Below are 18549 nucleotides of genomic sequence, written 5' to 3' on the forward strand. Positions count from 1 at the left end.
TAATAATAATAATAATAGATCAGGAGTACTGAAAAAAGAAACAGAAGGGTTTATTTTGGCAGCTCAAGAACAAGTCTTAGCCACAAACTGCATGAAGGCAAAAATTCAACATGTTACCATCAACAGCAAATGTCGCCTCTGTAATGAGAAAGATGAGACAGTCGACCACTTGATCAGCGGGTGCAGCAAAATTTCACAAACTGACTACCTACAACGCCATGACCGCGTTGCTAAGATCATTCACCGGAAATTGTGCCAAAAGTTTGGATTTGAGTACAGCAAAAACCACTGGGACCATCATGTTGGGAAGGTTTTAGAGAATGAGAAAGGCAAAATCTTGTGGGACTTCAGAATCCAGACTGACAGGCACTTGGCCCACAACACACCTGACATAACAATAGTTGAAACGAAAAAAGTATGGTTCATTGACATTGCAATACCTGGTGATGCACGAATTGAAGATAAACAGCAAGAAAAAAATCACAAAATACCGGGACTTGCAAATTGAGGTTGAGCGACTGTGGAAAAAGAAATCATGTGTTGTCCCAATTGTAATTGGAGCACTTGGAGCAATACCTAAAGGACTACCTCGCTATTTGAAAATTCTAAATTTACCTGACTTGAACATTCTGACTCTACAAAAAACCACCCTACTTGGAACAACTTATATCCTCCGACGTTACCTTAACAGTTCCTAGATCCTTGGTTAGGACTCGAGCTGTTGAGCTACCAACCAGCCCCAAAGGCTGTGAATCTCACCAAAGATTAACATAATAATAATAATAATAATAATAATAATAATAATAATAATAATAATAATAATAATAATAATAATAATAATAATAATAATAATAATCCACTGGAATTTGTGCAAAAATTATAATATTAAAACAACAACAAACTGGTGGGAACATAAGCCTGAAAAAGTCACCGAAAATCAGATGGTCAAGATCCTGTGGGATTTTCGTATACAAACAGACAAAATACTAGCGCATAACACACCAGACATCACACTGGTTGAGAAAAAGAAGGTTACAATCATAGACATCGCAATACCAGGTGATAGCAGGGTTGAGGAGAAGGAACATGAAAAAGTCGCGAAATACCAGGACTTAAAAATTGAAATCCAACGATTATGGCACAAACCAGCAGTGGTAATTCCAGTGGTAATCGGCACACTGGGTGCTATTCCAAAAGCACTGGAATTACATTTAAAACAGTTAAAACTTGACAAAATCACCATCAGTCAAATGCAAAAAGCTGCACTGCTTGGATCTGCACGTATATTAAGAAAATACGTTACGACGTCCTAGGCCCCTGGGTGGGGCCCGACTAGTAATCAATGCCAAATCCGGCGAATCAACTGGCCGCTGTGATACAATCGAATAATAATAATAATGCCATCAAGCATCCAGATTTGCCTATCCCAGGTTCTTGGGAAGTACTCGATAGGTAGATAAAAATGCCAGATTCAGTCTGAACATCTGGGTTATAATGCAGCAAACCACAATATTAACAGCGAAGAAGAGAAAAGGGCATTTGAATGATATTTGAAGGACAGTGAAGAAGAAGCAATGAAGCTGGTACATCAGAAAGACTTACTGAATACTGCAGAGCTCAAACTACACTACAAAAAAGATGAATGCAAAAGAAACATGGGAAGACAAAGTATTACATGGCCAGTACATTTTAAAAAATAGCAGACAAAGCAGATAATAACAAGGCCTGGCAATGGTGAAGAACTGTAAAGTTGAAAAAAAGAGACCTAAAGGGCTAATTCTAGCTGCACTAGACCAAGTCAATAAGGGAGAATATTTGTAGCTTAGGGTTGAAATGAGGAGTCTTTAGTGATTTCTGAGCTTACTTGGTTTCTTGCAGATGTTTCATTACTCAAACTAGGTGACATCATGGAATGTGGTTTGCTGTCAGTTTATATTCTAGTGTCTTACCCTGTCAGTGTTGATGGGGGTAGTCTTAGAGATTCTTTGGTTGGGCTGTTTACTGTTGCTTTCTTTGGCAGTTTCTTGATTGGGGTATTGTTTACTTGATTGTTGGTCTGATGTTAATCTTGGAATTAATCTATGCAGATCTGGGTATGATTGGGGGTAGAGAGGTGCTTGAGTCTTTTTGTCCCTGACCATTTAACCCAATGCATGACAACCAACACAAACCCTAAACAGAATTATACTGGCATACATCACAAATATCACACTACTATAGCCACATGGAATCAGAGTAGCCAATTAGGGCTCTTCAAAACATCCTAAGCAAAGCAAAAGACCAGCAACCCCGGAAGAAAAACAGGAGTTTGGTTGTTGCAGTGACTGACAGTGATAATCCTAATAGTAGATGCAATCCGAAAACAAATAGAACACCACTTGAACCCCATCAGTATTGACACAATTACCATTAGTCATGTGCAAAAGACAGTTTTACTCAGAACAGCTTACATCCTGTGACAATACCCTTAATACCATCAAACATAGGTGGGTAAAAATGCTAAATCCAGTCTGAACATTTGACTGACTGTGATAAATCCATAGTAATAATATTTACATATTATTAAACCTGAGCCTTGCAGCTTGTGAGGAGCTTGCATAAGTTTGTTACCACATCTTAACTGCAGCAGGAGAATTGAGCAGGACTTTCAGGAGCTCCCACCAAGTGACCCTCCATGCTGCAAGTAAGGCAAAGTGGCAAGCTTGTGCCTTTTATTCAATGAACAATTTCTGCATTTTTCTTAATAGTGCACATTATATAATAAACAAACAATTATAATGAAATAGAGACCTGCAGAGATTTGCAATATGTTTGGCTGGTAGCACTTTGTCTGTTCATTATCAGCAATATGCTCATTCATATGCTTTGTCACACACTGATAATGTATGCACATGATAGTTTCATATTCATATAAAACTCTTTCCTGTTGTGTTTGTGAGCTTCCAGCCCTTTCTACGTAGTCATTCTGTCACACCTGACTCAACTTGAACCCTAAACAAAAATGACCTATGACTCCATTTTAGGAAAAAGGCCAAGTGCAGTATAATAAGGCAAAACCAGATCTGAGGTTCATGCACCGAATTCCCAAGCATAATTCCCCCTTCCCAGGATCCTCTCCCTACATTAGGCCCTAATTGTCCAATCATATTCAAACTAGATGTTGTTGGAACAGTCATCCTTGATATGTGGCTACATTCCTTCCTGGGCAGTTGTCCTTGAATTTAAGTTTCCAGCAGGAACAGTGAACTGGGATCCTCCCTCCCCACTCCTGTTTGGCTCTCCCCCCCATAGCTCATGGTAGACTGGCACCGAAGCAAAGGTGAAAGGCAACTGAGGTGGCGGTTCTGACACATGCTTTGTCCTGATAGCACAGTCCCCTTAGCCCCAAGTAATACAATAGTGACAATTTGTTGGAGGCTGCAGCCGAAGTGAAATTGAGACAAAAGTGATCCTAGCAGAGGAAAGGATAGACTAACATATAGTCTATTTGGTTGGTATGTAAACAGAAAGGGAGAAAAGGTATGGTGTGATGGCAGTTCCGGTGGCATATTTATACCCCTTAATATGGAGAGGGCTTGAATGTTTGTAGGGGAATAAGCAAGCAGATAGCAAGGCTCTGTTAGCAGAAGCAAAACAGAGCAACCACCTAAATAAGCAAGTGCACAATAATGTTGTCAGTATGTTTAACTATTCTGGATCTGGTGATATGAGAGGAGTTTCCCAATGTAGAAAAGCTGACTTTTACTGTAGAAGAACTGATCCCTCTTTCCTCTTATAGCCTCAGTGTCTCTAAAAATTTCCCTCTACCCCCTGCTTTATTCCATGAGCAGTCCTTTGGATGCAGTTGTAGTTAAGAAGAGATGGAGCCCTACTATTGCTCCAGTATGTGGTTGTGTATATGGTAAAACATTTACTGACTTTCAAAGATGATGATCCTGACTACTCGATCTTCTACTGTAGACCTTAACATTGATTGATTGTTTTAAAATATGGAGAGTTATATAAGTAGGGTTGAGCATAATCTATTTTGAAGAAAGATAATTATAGCATTTTTGCAGAAAAGGGTTATTTAAAAATAGCAGGTCTCAGTGTAGGAGAAAGATAAAGCATGAATAATAGTGATTTATATTGTGCTATATAACTTTATAGTTCCTATAGTGGATTATTATGCATGTCTTAAAAAGCGTATTGTTGCACCAAGTGCAAGGAATCAAATGTTACACTGATCTCTGATTGTACCACATGAATGTGAGTGCTTTGGCCTTTTCTTGCTTCTAATTGACACATAGACACATAGAGCAATTATCACGCTATAGCTAGTTTTCAGGAGTATATGAAAGGACAGAAAGAGAGACTCTTACATAAGACATTCCTCTTCTCATGCCTTGAACTCCTATTACCCAGAAGTCTTCCCCAGTCTTTTCAGAGATTGTGCATACAATAAATTTTGTACATGTAAATTAAATGATTTACTGCTATATAGACACAAGGATCTCACTTCAAGATGTATAGAAATAATAGCAAAGAAGCCAAACATTATTTTATGAAGTGGTGTATAAGCTAGAATTGCTGAACTGAACACTTCAAATAGGTATTACTCTGTAATGAGTGGCAATTACAAAGACCAGACGATGGTGTTTCTAACTGCTATAAACTTCTCAGAGTCTTGAATTTAAGATAGGTTGCTTTATAAATTGAAATTATAAATAAAAGCAAGTTAAAAAGAAAAGAGAGTAATGATATTCTGTACAACGGAAAATTATTGCAATGTACTGTAATCATGGGACTGCAATCCTATGATTACACGGCTGTAAATCTTTTATTAGCAGTTGCACTTACAGATATCCATGACTTCCTTACAGATCAAGTCATTGAAAGAGTTCTAAAATAAGAGATTGCACATTTTCCTGGGCCAAGAACCTGGAAGTTACAGAAGATTTGTTTAGACTGGATTAACATTTTGCATGAGCACCTCCTAGAATATTGACTCACTCTGTCTGTCTGTCTGTCTGTCTGTCTGTCTGTCTGTCTGTCTGTCTCTTTCTCTCTCCACACACCCACCCCTTTACAATAACAACTATGCACTGAGCTTTTTGCTAATTCTCAGCAATGTCTTCTAGAGTGGATCAAAACAATTTGGGAGATTTCCTTAAGCTCTCCCAATGGAACCATAGATAAACAAAAGCTATTACCCACTTCAAAGGATGGAGAAAATTTGTCTAAGTAGTTGCCAAAGAAACTGACAAATCTAAATCGTACTGTTTAGACAGGTCTAATACATCCAGGTCCCTGTAAGGCAGCGGTTCTAAACCAGGAAAAAAAGTAATTCTTTATACTGAGTTGGGGGGATAATTAAGACCTTTCAGCAGAAGAAATTGCGGCAAAAAAGGGACTATATGTGGAGCAAGGGGTTTGGTTGACATATAATAATGGTAGAGGAGAGGAGGTGGAAAACAGTAAGTGGGTCAGAATACTGAGGGAAGGGGAAAGCAGATAGCGGCATCAAGCATATAGAGAATATTGGAAAGATGTAGTTAAAAATAGCAGTAGGCTATGGGAGAGGATGATAGAGATGGAGATGGGGAAAACTGGGGAGAATAAAAGACCTGTGAGAAATCAGCATAACAGACACCCTGCCAATCCATTTTTTGTATTTGTACCTTTAAATTAAAGGGACAGCCTCCCACACGTTGATTCATGCTATGTCACAAGAACTGCTCTGCTATGATTAGCGATTGTATTATGTACTTCACTGAAGCATAGAATAGAATAACCTTTGGTTGATGGATGCCGCAAGCTGTCATGCAGAATTGTGCATTGTCAGTGTTAAAAAGATTCTCGGGAACAGTTTCCGCTTGCATAGCAGAGTATATACTAAAATTGAAATGATACAGGGAAGATTAGCATAGCCTCTTTGCAAGGAAGGCATTCAAATTTCTGAAATCTCCTTTATTTATTTATTTGGAATGGCTTTGAACAGCCTTAAAGGCTCAGATGTTTCATAATACTACTCTTTTAGCCCTTAATCCTTTTCTGTTTTTAAAATTGTAATTTTATTAAAAATTACATTTATGAAAGAAAATTAATAAAAATTAAAAATAAAAGATTTTTTTAAAAAAGCAGAAAAAGAGAAAATAATATAATAAATGAAAAGAAAATATAAATATAAATAAATTAGTTTTCTCTTCACAATGAACAATTTTAGTAACTTATCACCTTTTCTTAAAATGCAATAGTGATCTCTTCTTCCCATATCTTATCTCTTATCTATAAACAAATCCTTAAAAACTCCCCATTTAGTTCCTGATCATAAACGTCCATTAAGAGTTACCAGAGATAAGAACATATCTATTTTAAACTTGATGAAATTAAACTTTTACTTTAACAGTTTGATCTCTGGTCCCCTCAAACTTGATTTATTTTCATATCCCTTATCACAAAATTCTTCAAAGCTTTATCCAGCTTCTTTTCTAAATCCAATATAGGAAAATTACTCAGTCACTCTCTTGGCTCTATATCCCTTTTAGTTGCTGAGCCATCAGCCAATTTCTTTTATATGTCCAGTATTGAATCTTTTTCCATATCATCCTATTTTTAAATCCATTTTCAGGTGGATTTAAGTCTTTGTCTTGGTCAGTAATACATGTTTGTCTTTCATAACATATTTTATCATTTGTTCTATTTTAAGATACAACAATTGTAGATAATCTACAATTATCTATAAAGGAACACATTCTTAAACTTAACTTCTGGGTCCATTGTTTGAAAATATCCTTCCATGTTAAAATATTTTACTCTGTTCTATATTAAGAATTTTAAGTGTTTTTCTCCTTTAATTGTAATAATTAGTTCCTTCTGGTATCCTCTAGTATCCAACCTTCAAATTCCATGTTATCATGCTTTTTAAAATGTGTTCAAAACAACAGCTTTCCCCACCGGAATATTTCTTACAATTAATTTCAAAATCTTATTTCAAATCCATCTGGATCTTTAATACAAAATCAACATTCCAAACTCAATCATCTATTCAACCTTTTTCTTCTGCCCTTTAATCCTTTTTTGGATGTACAAAAAATGGAAAATGTTCCTCCAAATTATGTTATTAATGAGTAGATATAGCCAAATTTGTTATAAACATAATAATGGATATGATAATGGACATAACATAACAAGAAACTAAGGCTCAGAATGAACTAACACTTGCAACAAAATTTAAAAATAATTGGGGAAAAAAAGCTTCTTTGAACAGGTAAAATGCAAGAAAAAGTTAAGCAAACAACCAGTCCATTAATGGGAAGGAAGTAATGAGTAGCAGGAAAAAAGCAGAGCTGCTTAATTCATTTTTTGTATCTATCTTCACGCAAAAAGAAAAAGTCCAGTTCACCAAAAACAGAACTGTAAAACACAAACTAGGAATAGGAATTTAAATAGGCAAAAATTGTTAAGAGAATATCTGTCTACTTTAGATGGGTTCAAATCACCAGGACCAGATGGATGACATCCCAGAGTTCTGAAGGAGCTAGCTGATGTGAACCATTGAACCTTATCTTTCATATCTTTCAAAGATCCTGGAGCACCGGGGAACTACCAGAGCACTGGAAAAGAGCTGATGTAGTTCCTATCTTTAAAAAAAGGAAAAAAAGAATGATCCAGGAAACTAGAGACCAATCAGCCTGACATCAATACCTTAGAACAATTAACCAGTGGAACAACTTGCCTCCGGAAGTTGTAAATGTTCCAACTCTGGACATTTTAAAGAAGAGATTAGGTAACCATTTGTCTGAAGTGGTGTAGGATTTTCTGTCTAAGCAGGGGGTTGGACTAGTAGACCTCCATGGTCCCTTCCAACTTTGTTAAATTAATTATAAGATCCTGGAAAAGATAATCAAGCAACAGATCTGCAAATGCATGGAAAGCAAGCAAAGTTATAACCAGAAGCCAACATGGATTTGTCAAAAACAGATCATGCCAAGCAAATCTTATTCTTTGACAAAGTGACTAAATTAGTGGACCAGCGAAATGCTCTGGACATAGTATATTTGGATTTCATTAAGGCATTGAGAAAGTAAACGACAACTTACTTCTTTGGTAAATTAGAAAAATATGGGATAGAAAGCATCATCACCAGGTGGATTTGTAACTGGCTGACAAACAACACTCAACATATAGTCGTTAATGGAACTACATCTAAATGGTGGGAAGTAAGCAGTGGAGTACCCCAATTTCTGTTTTAGGCCCAATTATCTTCAATAGCTTCATAAATGATTTAGATGAGGGAATAGAAGGGGAACTCATCAAATTTACAGGTGACACCAAGCTGTAGGAATAGCCAACACCCCAGAAGATAGCCTGAAGATCCTGAAGGGTCTTGACAGACTTGAACACTGGGTCATATCTAACAAATGAAATTCAATATAAAGAAAAGTAACGATTTACACTTGTGCAAAAAAAAAAAGTACAGGTTTAGAATAGGTAGAACCTGGCTCAATAGCAGTAACTGCGAGAGGATTTTGGAGTCAGTGGACGTTTACTTAAATATGAGCCAGTAATGTGCTGCAACCACCCAAAAAAAGCCAATGAATCCTTAGGGTGCATTAACAGAGATAGAATCAAGATCATGTAACATATTAGTACCACTTTATAATATTTTGGTAAATCACACTTGGAATACTGCATCCAGTTTTGGTCATCACAATATTACAAAAAATGTTGAGACTGGAAAGAGTCCAGAGAAGAGCAACAAAGATGATTAGGAGGCTGGAGACTGAAGGATGGAATTGGGTATGTTAGACAAGTGAAAAGGACTAGGGGTGACATGATAGCAATATTCCAGTATTTGAGGAACTGCCACAAAAAAGAAGGGGGTCAACCTATTTACCAAAGCACCAAAAAGCAGAACAAGAAGCAATGGATGGAAACTAAGCAAGGAGAGAACCAATCTAGAACTAAGAAGAATTTAATGACAGTGAGAACTATTAACAAGTGGAATGGCTTGCTTTCAGAAGATGTGGGTGCACCATCAGTGGAGATTTTAAAGAAGAGATTGGACAACTATTGTCCAGAATGGTATAAGTCTCTTACTAGTGCAGAGGGTTGAACACAAAGACCTCCAATGTTTCTTTGAACTCTGTTATTCTGTTAATTCCAAAGAAAATAAGAGAAAACAGGAGGAATATATCTAATATTTTGGGAAACCCAAATATTGTAATTCCTGGTTAGACTATCATTTGGTCTGTAGAATTTGATTTAATACTCTAATAATGAACCCTATGATGAATAATGGCGAGGTTGGTCATTAAGAATCCTGTTATAAAGATCGTCAGAGTGCCTTTCTAGAAGATATTAGCATGTACTGAAAAGCATTTCCATGTACTAAGAATTCCATGTTTAGCGTGCAACAGAAGAGCAATCTGATTAAACTGCAAAAGTAATATTGCTACTGTTTTCTGTAACAGTAAGGGCAGGTAGTCTAACATATTGATCCTCCTATTCCTAGCAGCCATGAACCTCTTGCCTGTACAGCCTTTCCTAAAGCAAAAGAAATAAGTTGCTAAGGTGATACAAACAAATTACAAAAATAAATGCTGCATGGTATCATTGCACCTGAGCTTTTTAGTAACAAATCAATTAGACATTTCTGGGAAAGGGGATGTATTGTCAAGAATTGAGAATTAGGAATAGGTCAGCCTGAAAATAACTCCTTAAACAGAATAGAACATTACAAATAAAACATACTACCATGTTTTAATTATCTAAAAATCTTAAAAATAGAAGTATTATTCTGGCCTTATGACTGTAATAAATATTTGAATTGACTCTATTTATAAGTGTTTTATCTTTACATCAGAGTTTATTTAATAAGTCAGTTTATGAGGAATTAGATACATTAGGTTTGTGCGGTATGCAGAAACTTAACGTTATTGAACTATTGCATTAATAAGAGATAAATATACATCAACAGAGAAACTTAGGGCTAAGAAGAATTTTTTTTAAAAATAATGGTACGGCTGGTGTTACTTGGTCTGAGATAAAAATGAATTTTTAAAAATCAAGTTATTTTCTATTAGTATTTGAGGGGAAAAAGTGGGATGCACTTGTTGTGCCTTCTGTGTTTCAGAGATTTTTTGCATTAACTGCTAAAATGAATTAGCTTGCTTTCTCCTTTAAGCTAATTCATAACGTGAATTCTATCCCACTTCCAATCTAAATAGTTATTATCTTTTCAGACCTTTTTTTAATATTTGTTTTTTCTTAAAGCTTTTATTAACATTCTGATTCTTATTTTGCTTCCCTTCCATTCTTCCTTCCTTCCGTAGGCACATTTGATGCTGATATCAGTTGGTTTCATAAGGGTTAAATATAATTTTTGCTCTGTTACAAACTTTCTAGTTTAATTGATTTATTATTTAATGTAATATCTAAAACACATTCCATAATCTCTGAAAAACCTTAAATGTGTTTTTTAGGAGAGGTTATGTAATCAGATTGTTAATGTTGGTACTATGAACACAATGTTTTTCTAAAAAATGATGAATATCAAACTGTTGACTAATTGTATTAGTAAAAAATTCTATTGTTTTCATTAACTTGGCCTTGTGCTACTATTACCTACAGCTGCTGGAAGTGCAGCACATGGGTGGTTATCAGTGAAGCATAAACTCAGTGCTAACACTGGAATAAAAAGACAGATGGCACAATGTGCTATTTATAGTTCATTCCAACCTGCCTCAGGCAAGTACTGCAGAAATGGTTACAAGAAATGCTGTCAGTTACTAAGGAGATGAAGCAATGTTGTCGACAAAAAGTCTAAATTTTTAGTCTTAAGGAAGATTTCTGAACACAGGAAAATAGCTTTGGGTATGCATGTTCTAAATTCATTCTGGGGGAGGGAAGCATACCTCTCACTTTCTTATTCAAAGGAATAATTCAGCATTTATTTTTATTGTGTAGGCCAGGGGTGTCAAACTCTATTTAATTGAGGGCCGCATCAGGGTTGTGTTTGACATCTGGGGGCTGGGTGACTGTGGCCAAGTGGGTGTGGTCGGGGTGGGCATGGTCCCCGAGCTCCGTTTTCACTGGCAGAGGGCTGCAGGAGGTTGTCGCGACCGAAAACAGAGTTCTGTTTTTGCTGGCAGAGACACCATGGGCACCACGGACACCACCTTCACTGTTTCCAGGGTGTCCCTGTGGACCAGATCTAAGCACCCCATGGGCTGGATCTAAGCACCCCTGTAGGCCTTGAGCTTGACACTTCTGGTGTAGGCCCTGGATGGCTTCTGTACTTCTGTACTTTTCTCTGGCTGTACAAGAGGAAAAAAAGGGGATCCAAGACAAAAAGGGGATGGATTCCTTTTCTTCTGGACAAACTTTATCTGTTTCCTTGGTAACGTTTTGAACAACAACTATTTGGTGACCCTGATTGATACAGTTCAGGATTTTCATTTTTCTATTGCACCGAAAGTATCTTCTCCCAGAAGGAACAGATCTGTTTTCTCCACACAGAGACAAGATCTACCTCCTCCTTCTCTTAGATTGTCAAATGATATATAGAGGATTTGAAGTTAACTGATTATTCTTTGTCAGACAAGAAGTATGTTTCAGCAACAAATATAGCCAAGTGGAATTATTTCCTTGTACTTACTGAAACAGCTTGCTTCAGTATGTGAACTCTTCACCACATTTACATAAAAACTGAAGCAGGGTGGCCTAGGTCTGCCTTTTCTCCAGGTCATTGGCTCTTCCTATGTATTGTCTACTCAAAGCATTCATTCAGTTTAAATGAATCCATCAATCTCATCTCTCATTTCTAACTGAAGCTTTTGGTCTGCATTGGTAATGCTCCTATCCAGAACCTTTGATCAATGGACAGTTAAGTCAGCCCTCTACCTCCTCACCTGGCTGGTGAATAAATGCAGCATCCTTCATTTCAAAATACTGCATTCCACAGCCATTGTATTGTGCCTTTTCTTCCAAATCGTGTTTCATCTTTTCATCCAGTTCTGGTCCTCATTATTCACTTTTTTTAATAACACAAGATTTTTGAACCAGTTGGGGCATAGTGGAAGCACCAGGAGAGCAATCGCTTGTCCATTCTTTTTTATAATGATATTTAGTTTATTCAAGGGATGTTAAGATACAAAACACCCTCCAAAAAACCCATCCCCACAACAAACAAGGTATTAAAGAGAAAAATATCTTTAAAAAGATGAACATGTGTATACATAACATCCTCCTTAGTTGAATGCTGATTAATATAATACCGCAATATTAATTTCCTACCCCTTGCAAAACAGGCGAAAAGAATTTTTACTCAGTTACAAAATCTGTTTTAAAATTGTTAGTGTGTCTTATTAATATACTACATTAATAAGAAAATAGTTAATGGGAAAAACAATAATAAGAATATTATATAAAATATAAGAATAATTAAAAATAATAATAATTATTAAGACTTGTCCATTCTAAAGGGATGAGCAACTATTACTTTGCACTCAGATTCCCAAGAAAATTTTAGCCTCAGTGCCTCCTGGTATGGAGAGGGAGTAAAGCATCTTTGATCTTTTTCAGGAGAGGTTGTTCCACCAGAACCAGTGGCCCCTTTCAGATATCTCTTTGTTTGGAACTTAGACTTTGAATTGCAACCTGATTAAATCCTTTGTCCAACAATTAACACTATTGATTTGAACTTCATGCACCCCCCCCCCCCCAATGATGCATTATTAGAGATGTATTTTTTTCCCCTCTGGTGATGTGGTCCCTATTCATTTCCAAGTTGTTGCTGTTTTTTTGAATCAGAAACCACAATGAAGAATTTATTGTATCTTTGGATCTTCAACAGAGCATCAATGAATTCACACAAAACCCCTTTCTCTCATGGTGCTTCACCATGGTCAGTTTCCAGGCATCTGTCTTTGTTCCAAGAAACAGAGGAGATTAATGGAAACAGCACACAGTATATAAATTGTAATAATGGCGTGTGGGGCTTTCACCAAAATTTCTACTCTGCCTCTTTACCAAGCTGCTCAAAGTAAAATACATGGTTATTTATTCAATGTTATTTTCCTTCAACCTGTTAGAGAAGTAAACAGCAAAGGATAGTTACTGATTTAATTCTGAGATTCAAGGCTGCAGATACTTTAATCTAAGTCTCATCAGTCATAGTCCAGTTCTATTTTGCTCTGCACTTTATTAAAACCCAGAAAGTGTAGATAGAAGCATCTATAGTTAAATGTGTATAGAAAGACTATTCAACTACATTTTTAAAAAAATCTTGGGGAGCACAATTGTGCAGGGAAAATTTTTATCCTGACTCCTCTCCTTCCTTTGGCAATAAATGTTGTGAAATGAATAAATATTTATATAATAATTTTCCAGGTCTTTATTGTAAAGGAAAGGAAAGAGTTAAATATTAATTATTTCTAATTCAAGCAATGTTAAATGATGTATAAAATATCACCTAAATTCTTTTTAATATGCTGCTTTTGTTCTTCCAATTGAACAAAAAGCACAAACTATAGTATACATGTTTTAAATAGTCAAAATGCCAGTGTTAATTCTACTTTAATTTGTTTTACTCTTTGCTGTTCAATATTTTTAAACATGTTGATTAACAAGCTGTTAGTTGCATTTTAAAACCTACATGTCATAATTTTGTAATAAATCTCTTGAATTTTGTTTTTAACTGTGAAACAAGTTAAACTTGTAGCTTTATTCTGATAATGCAGTTATATGTTGACATTGTTAAAAATAGAATACATATTATCATTACATTCACATTTTATAATTTATTACGACTTCATGGACTGCAGAACCTCTTATAATGAAATAAGAGCAGAATATATTCTACCAATTAGTGTATTGTAAAGTTCAATTTCATTAGTTTTGACTTAAGAAATGTATGCCATCTGTGGACTTTATATTTGTTTCAGAAAGTATATAAAATTTGAAATGAAGCAGAGATTTCTGCAGCATTATTGATAGCAATCTGTTGCATTGTGCCCAATTATTTTATGGGGGTATTATGTGGGGATCCAGCAGCTTTCAGAAGCACTACACCACAGATAATTGGATTCTAGGTCTTGTTGAAGTTAGGTTCTAAGGAACACTTGGGATTGCTACAACTGTTACATATGATTTCTCTATGCTGCCTGATTCCGCTAAAGGCTTGATAGTGGAGTCCTCTAGGTTTATGACTGTGGGAGGCTTCATCCCGCCTCTCTATACAGTAGAGAACGAAAGAGCTCAAGAGTTTTGTGAAGTAGCAGTCATGGACCCGACCCAGATCACCAAGGGCCTACATAGGCTAATGAACACTCATCAGGTTTGGGTTTTATCTTAAAGGCAGTTGCAACATTATTTTGACGGTTGAAAGCATTACCATCAGTCATTTTTCATTGTGCAATCAACTCTGATCATTCTGAACTTTATGCCCCCTTATGAAAAGAAGTTGAAGCTATTATTTTGGTTCATTCCTGGCAACTAATGAATTCAAAGGGAGCTTGTATTTTTTTCTGAGGATCTGATAGGCAGTTTGCCTTGAAATGAGTATACAATAAGGATGTTAGATCAGAGTACTCTTGTAGGACTCCTCTCTGTTCAATGATCCTGGAGGTTATCTGGTTTACTGAAGAGTTCTGGGAAATGAAACAGCAGAAGAAAGAGTGCTATTGGAGAAAGATTAAAAATGAGTCTGACCAATCACATTGAAGAGCCCCATTAGAGATTACTTGTTTTAACCATTCAGTTGCACAAGTCAAAAAGAGGGTTGTGAAAATATTTACAGACCCCTCACATCCTGAACATAAATAGTTTCAACTCCTACCCTAAACATGATGCTATAGAGCAGTGCACACTAGAACAACTAGACACAAGAACAGGTTTCCCCCCGAACGCCATCACTCTGCTAAACAAATAATTCACTCAACTGTCAAAACTATTTACTAAGTCTGCATTACTATTATTATTAATCTTCTCATTGTTTCTATCACCCATCTCCTCCCCCTTATGACTGTATCTTTGTTGCTTGTATCCTTACAATTTATATTGATTGTTTCCTAGTATGATTTGATTGCTTATTTGTACCCTATGGCTATCATTAAGTGTTGTACCTTATGATTCGTGACAAATGTATCTTTTCTTTTTATGTACACTGAGAGCATATGCAACAAAAACAAATTTCTTGTGTGTCCAATCATACTTGGCCAATGAAGAATTCTATTCTGTTCTGTTCTGTTCTAAAGTAATTGAATGAGATTCAGGTGTGAAGATTATTCTTATTTGAATCCATGTCACAAATAAAAATTGCTATGATTGATTAAATTAGACTAAAAATTAGCTTGGCAATATATCTGGATTTAGGTTGCTCTAATTGTGTATTAAAATATTTATATTTTTTGCAAGAGACTGTTGATGCTTTCTTAATACATGCATAGTTTGCCGGGAGTCATAGTAAATAGTAGAACATAAAAGCCCTGTGCTTTTTCATGCTCATTCGTAATTGCCTGATAACTCAAACTTAACATTTCACATTTTAAATTAATATTTGCTTCCCAGTATTGTTCCATTTCTGAAACTAGCAAGATGTTCTTTTTCTTTCTCAAATTTAAAAATAATTTTGAAGTCTAACTCTCTTGTGATAGATTAAGATGTGTTGGAATTGGAAACAACTAGCAATGCATACTAATAAATTAGTTGCTCCAGATATATATTCTGTACATTAAAAGAAAAAAGTTTCTATTTATAAATAAATTAATAATGGAAATGTATATAGGCTTACCACGTGTATTAACAATTTATTAATCAGCTAAGGTAATTTTCTGTTAGTTGTAACTCAAGCAGGAATTATTTTTAATAATTTACCCAAAGCAGATTCTTCCAGGATATGTCATAAGACAGTAAAAGAAATGCTTTTTATTTTGTAAGAAGCAAACATTTATTTAGTTTGCATGCATTATAAAGTAGAATAATCTGGATCCCATCCTGCTCTGATTGTCAACATATTTTAAATATAGGAATATAGTGGATATAAAATTTGCCAAGTACATGATTTATATTGTAATAACTGTGTTCTGCTACCCAAATTTAATATGGTTTGGATTTTCTCTTTCCTTTCTTTTTGCAGGAATCTTCCCAGGACAGTGTCATTACACGAGATATTCATCGTACATTTCCAGCACATGAATATTTTAAAGATACTGGAGGAGATGGACAGGATTCTCTATATAAGATTTGTAAGGTATAGCTGCTCAGATATCTTGGAGTTTTGTCAATAAGTTACATAGGTTTGTTGCATATATTCTCCTTGGCGCTGCTTGGAGTATCCAAGCATGGGTTAACTTCAGCTTGCTGCCCTTTGACTGAGTTCAAATTTGTGTAGCCACGCCTCCTGCTCCCTTTAGAGGCTCAGTTTAAAAAACTCACTCGCGCTAAAAGGATGCAGTTAGGGAGTTCCAGTCCTTGAGAGCAGGTTGAGTAGCTCTCCAAACAGTTAGATTAGTGCCTTTTTATTATTTTTGTGCTAGTGGTAGGCTAGTGGTTTTCCTGTCAGTTTGAAATTTTTTTCCTGTCAGCTTCTTCGCGCAGAGCAGGCTGCTCGGAACGAGGCTGCCTTCTGCAGCCACGCGGTTGAGGCACCACTGCAGGGGCTTGCTCAGCGGCTGTTGGCGAGCCTGGGGCCAGGTAGGAAGCTAGGAAGCCCCAAAATGCTGTTGGAGAGCTTGTAACAGCTCCGGAGGCTCCTAAAGCCTTTTTCTGACTGGCAGGCAGTCCTCAGTGCCGTTCCGAGCTGCGCGGTGGCCATTTTGAAGTTTAAAAAGAGTGCAAAAAATTCTTGGCTGTTTGAATCGCTGCTGCCTGTCTCCTTCTGCAGATCGCCTCTGGGAGGGGTTATTTAAACCAAGGACCTTGTTCTGGGTTTCCAGGCAAGTTCCCCTCTCCCCAAAAGGACTGATTTCAAGCGGCTACAGGGTTTTTGGCTTTTGAACTGACCATACCCTGTTTGACAATAGCGTGGATCTGCGGGCACACTGAACTTGTCAAAGATGCCATTTTGACCTGCTGCAGCCTCACCACCATCGTTCCCGGACAGAGACCAGGACATTGAGACTTAATTGACTGCCTGCCATTTCAGCCTCACAACTGTCCTGTGGTGTTGGCCAGATTGGTCCAGCTACTATGGCTTCCACCAGCGCAGCTGAAGACATCAATCAAGCAGGTCCTTCCTCCCCTAAACGTAGCAGGCCAGGGCCTGCTGGCAAAGGGGTGGCTAAGGGGTGCCCATCCAAGGGCAAACAGCCCAAACCTAAGAGGATGTCCAAGGCCTCTCAGAAGCTAGCAGAGAGGAGCCAGAAAGCTTTAGAGAAGCAGATCCAGAAGGCCCAAAGACTTGCATGGCCTCCTTCTCTTCCTGCAGAGGTTACCACTGGGCCTACTTTGCCTCCTTTTCATAGAGAGATTTCACCATCTCTGGTGGAGGAAGGGGACTTCGATCTTTCCTCTGACCCACCCAGGGAGTTCCCTAGGGGGAGATTCGGTGCAGGAGGCTGGTTCCCTCATTGATGAGGAAGACCTTTCATCGCTTGCACCTAGGCTTGAGAGCCGTCGGCCAGCCGAAGACCAGGGCCACAATATGTACAATGAGATGCAAGAGATCATCGCTAATGCAATATCTCAGGGCATTGCTGAGGGAATGAGACAGCTAGGCCACAGCCTACCTCTCCAGGCATGACCCAAGCCTGGAACGCAGGCTTCAGGTTCTAAGGATTGGGCAGGGAGGTCATCCTCTCTGGCCTCGGTCGTAAGCGAGGCATCCGAAGCAGAAGAAGGAGCTCAGGAGGCCCCGGATTTGTCTGAGGACAAAAATCCTGCCCCCAATCCACCTGCCTTCTCTGGGTTGTTCAAGCCCTCGATGTTCAAGGCTATCCTCACCAAAGCCAGGGCTTCTTCTACTCCGATGGGTCTCCCTGGCCAGTCTAATAAGGAATCCACAGAGCAGGGCAGTAAGGAGGCTTCTGGATCCCAGGACCCAGGTGCTGGCCTCTTCAAGGAAAACACCCCTCCCCAGGAACTGGTGCCAGCTCTTCAGCTGTTCTTGGATGTCATCCAGTGGCAGTGGGCTCAGCCAGGTTCAATGACCAGCTGAGCCGGGTGGACAGAAAGCTTTATTCCATGGAAAGCAGCATTGAGGATCTCTTGAAGCTTCCTCTGGTAGACGATTCCATAGTGGCTTTCACTTCCAATTCTGTTCTTCCAGCTGACCTGCTGGAAGGAATTAAAGCAGAGGATAAGAGGGTGGAAAAGGCCTGCCATAAGACTCACCAGACCACCGCATGGGCCATGCAGGCCTCCTCTTCATCCTCTTATTTCAGTAGGGAATCCCTCTTCTGGCTCTGTAAGCTGCAATCCAAATTGCCAGTGAATGACACCAGACTGTGCCAGGATGTCAATAAAATAATTGCAGCAGTTGAATACTCAGCGGACACTTCCCTTAATGCCACCAAATTTTCCTCGAGAGCCTTGGCCTCAAATGTAACATCGCGCCGTCTGCTGTGG

At 37.7% G+C, this 18549-nt stretch overlaps 1 protein-coding gene across 4 annotated transcripts in view; it reads left to right on the plus strand.

Moving 5' to 3' along the window:
* The window catches only part of RABGAP1L (RAB GTPase activating protein 1 like), a 204148-nt gene that overhangs the window by 88662 nt on the left and 96937 nt on the right, over positions 1-18549 (plus strand). For all 4 annotated transcript variants that reach the window (XR_014174998.1, XM_081948451.1, XM_081948449.1 and 1 more), the window contains exon 13: positions 16121-16234. Coding sequence is in view for 3 of the 4 variants with exons in the window: in XM_081948451.1 (XP_081804577.1) it covers positions 16121-16234 (114 nt within the window). In the remaining variant the exon portion in view is untranslated. The remainder of the gene's footprint in view (positions 1-16120; positions 16235-18549) is intronic.

This window comes from Natrix helvetica (assembly GCF_964273705.1).
Source record: "Natrix helvetica genome assembly, chromosome: 3".
In the NCBI taxonomy this organism is placed as follows: Eukaryota; Metazoa; Chordata; class Lepidosauria; order Squamata; family Natricidae; genus Natrix; species Natrix helvetica.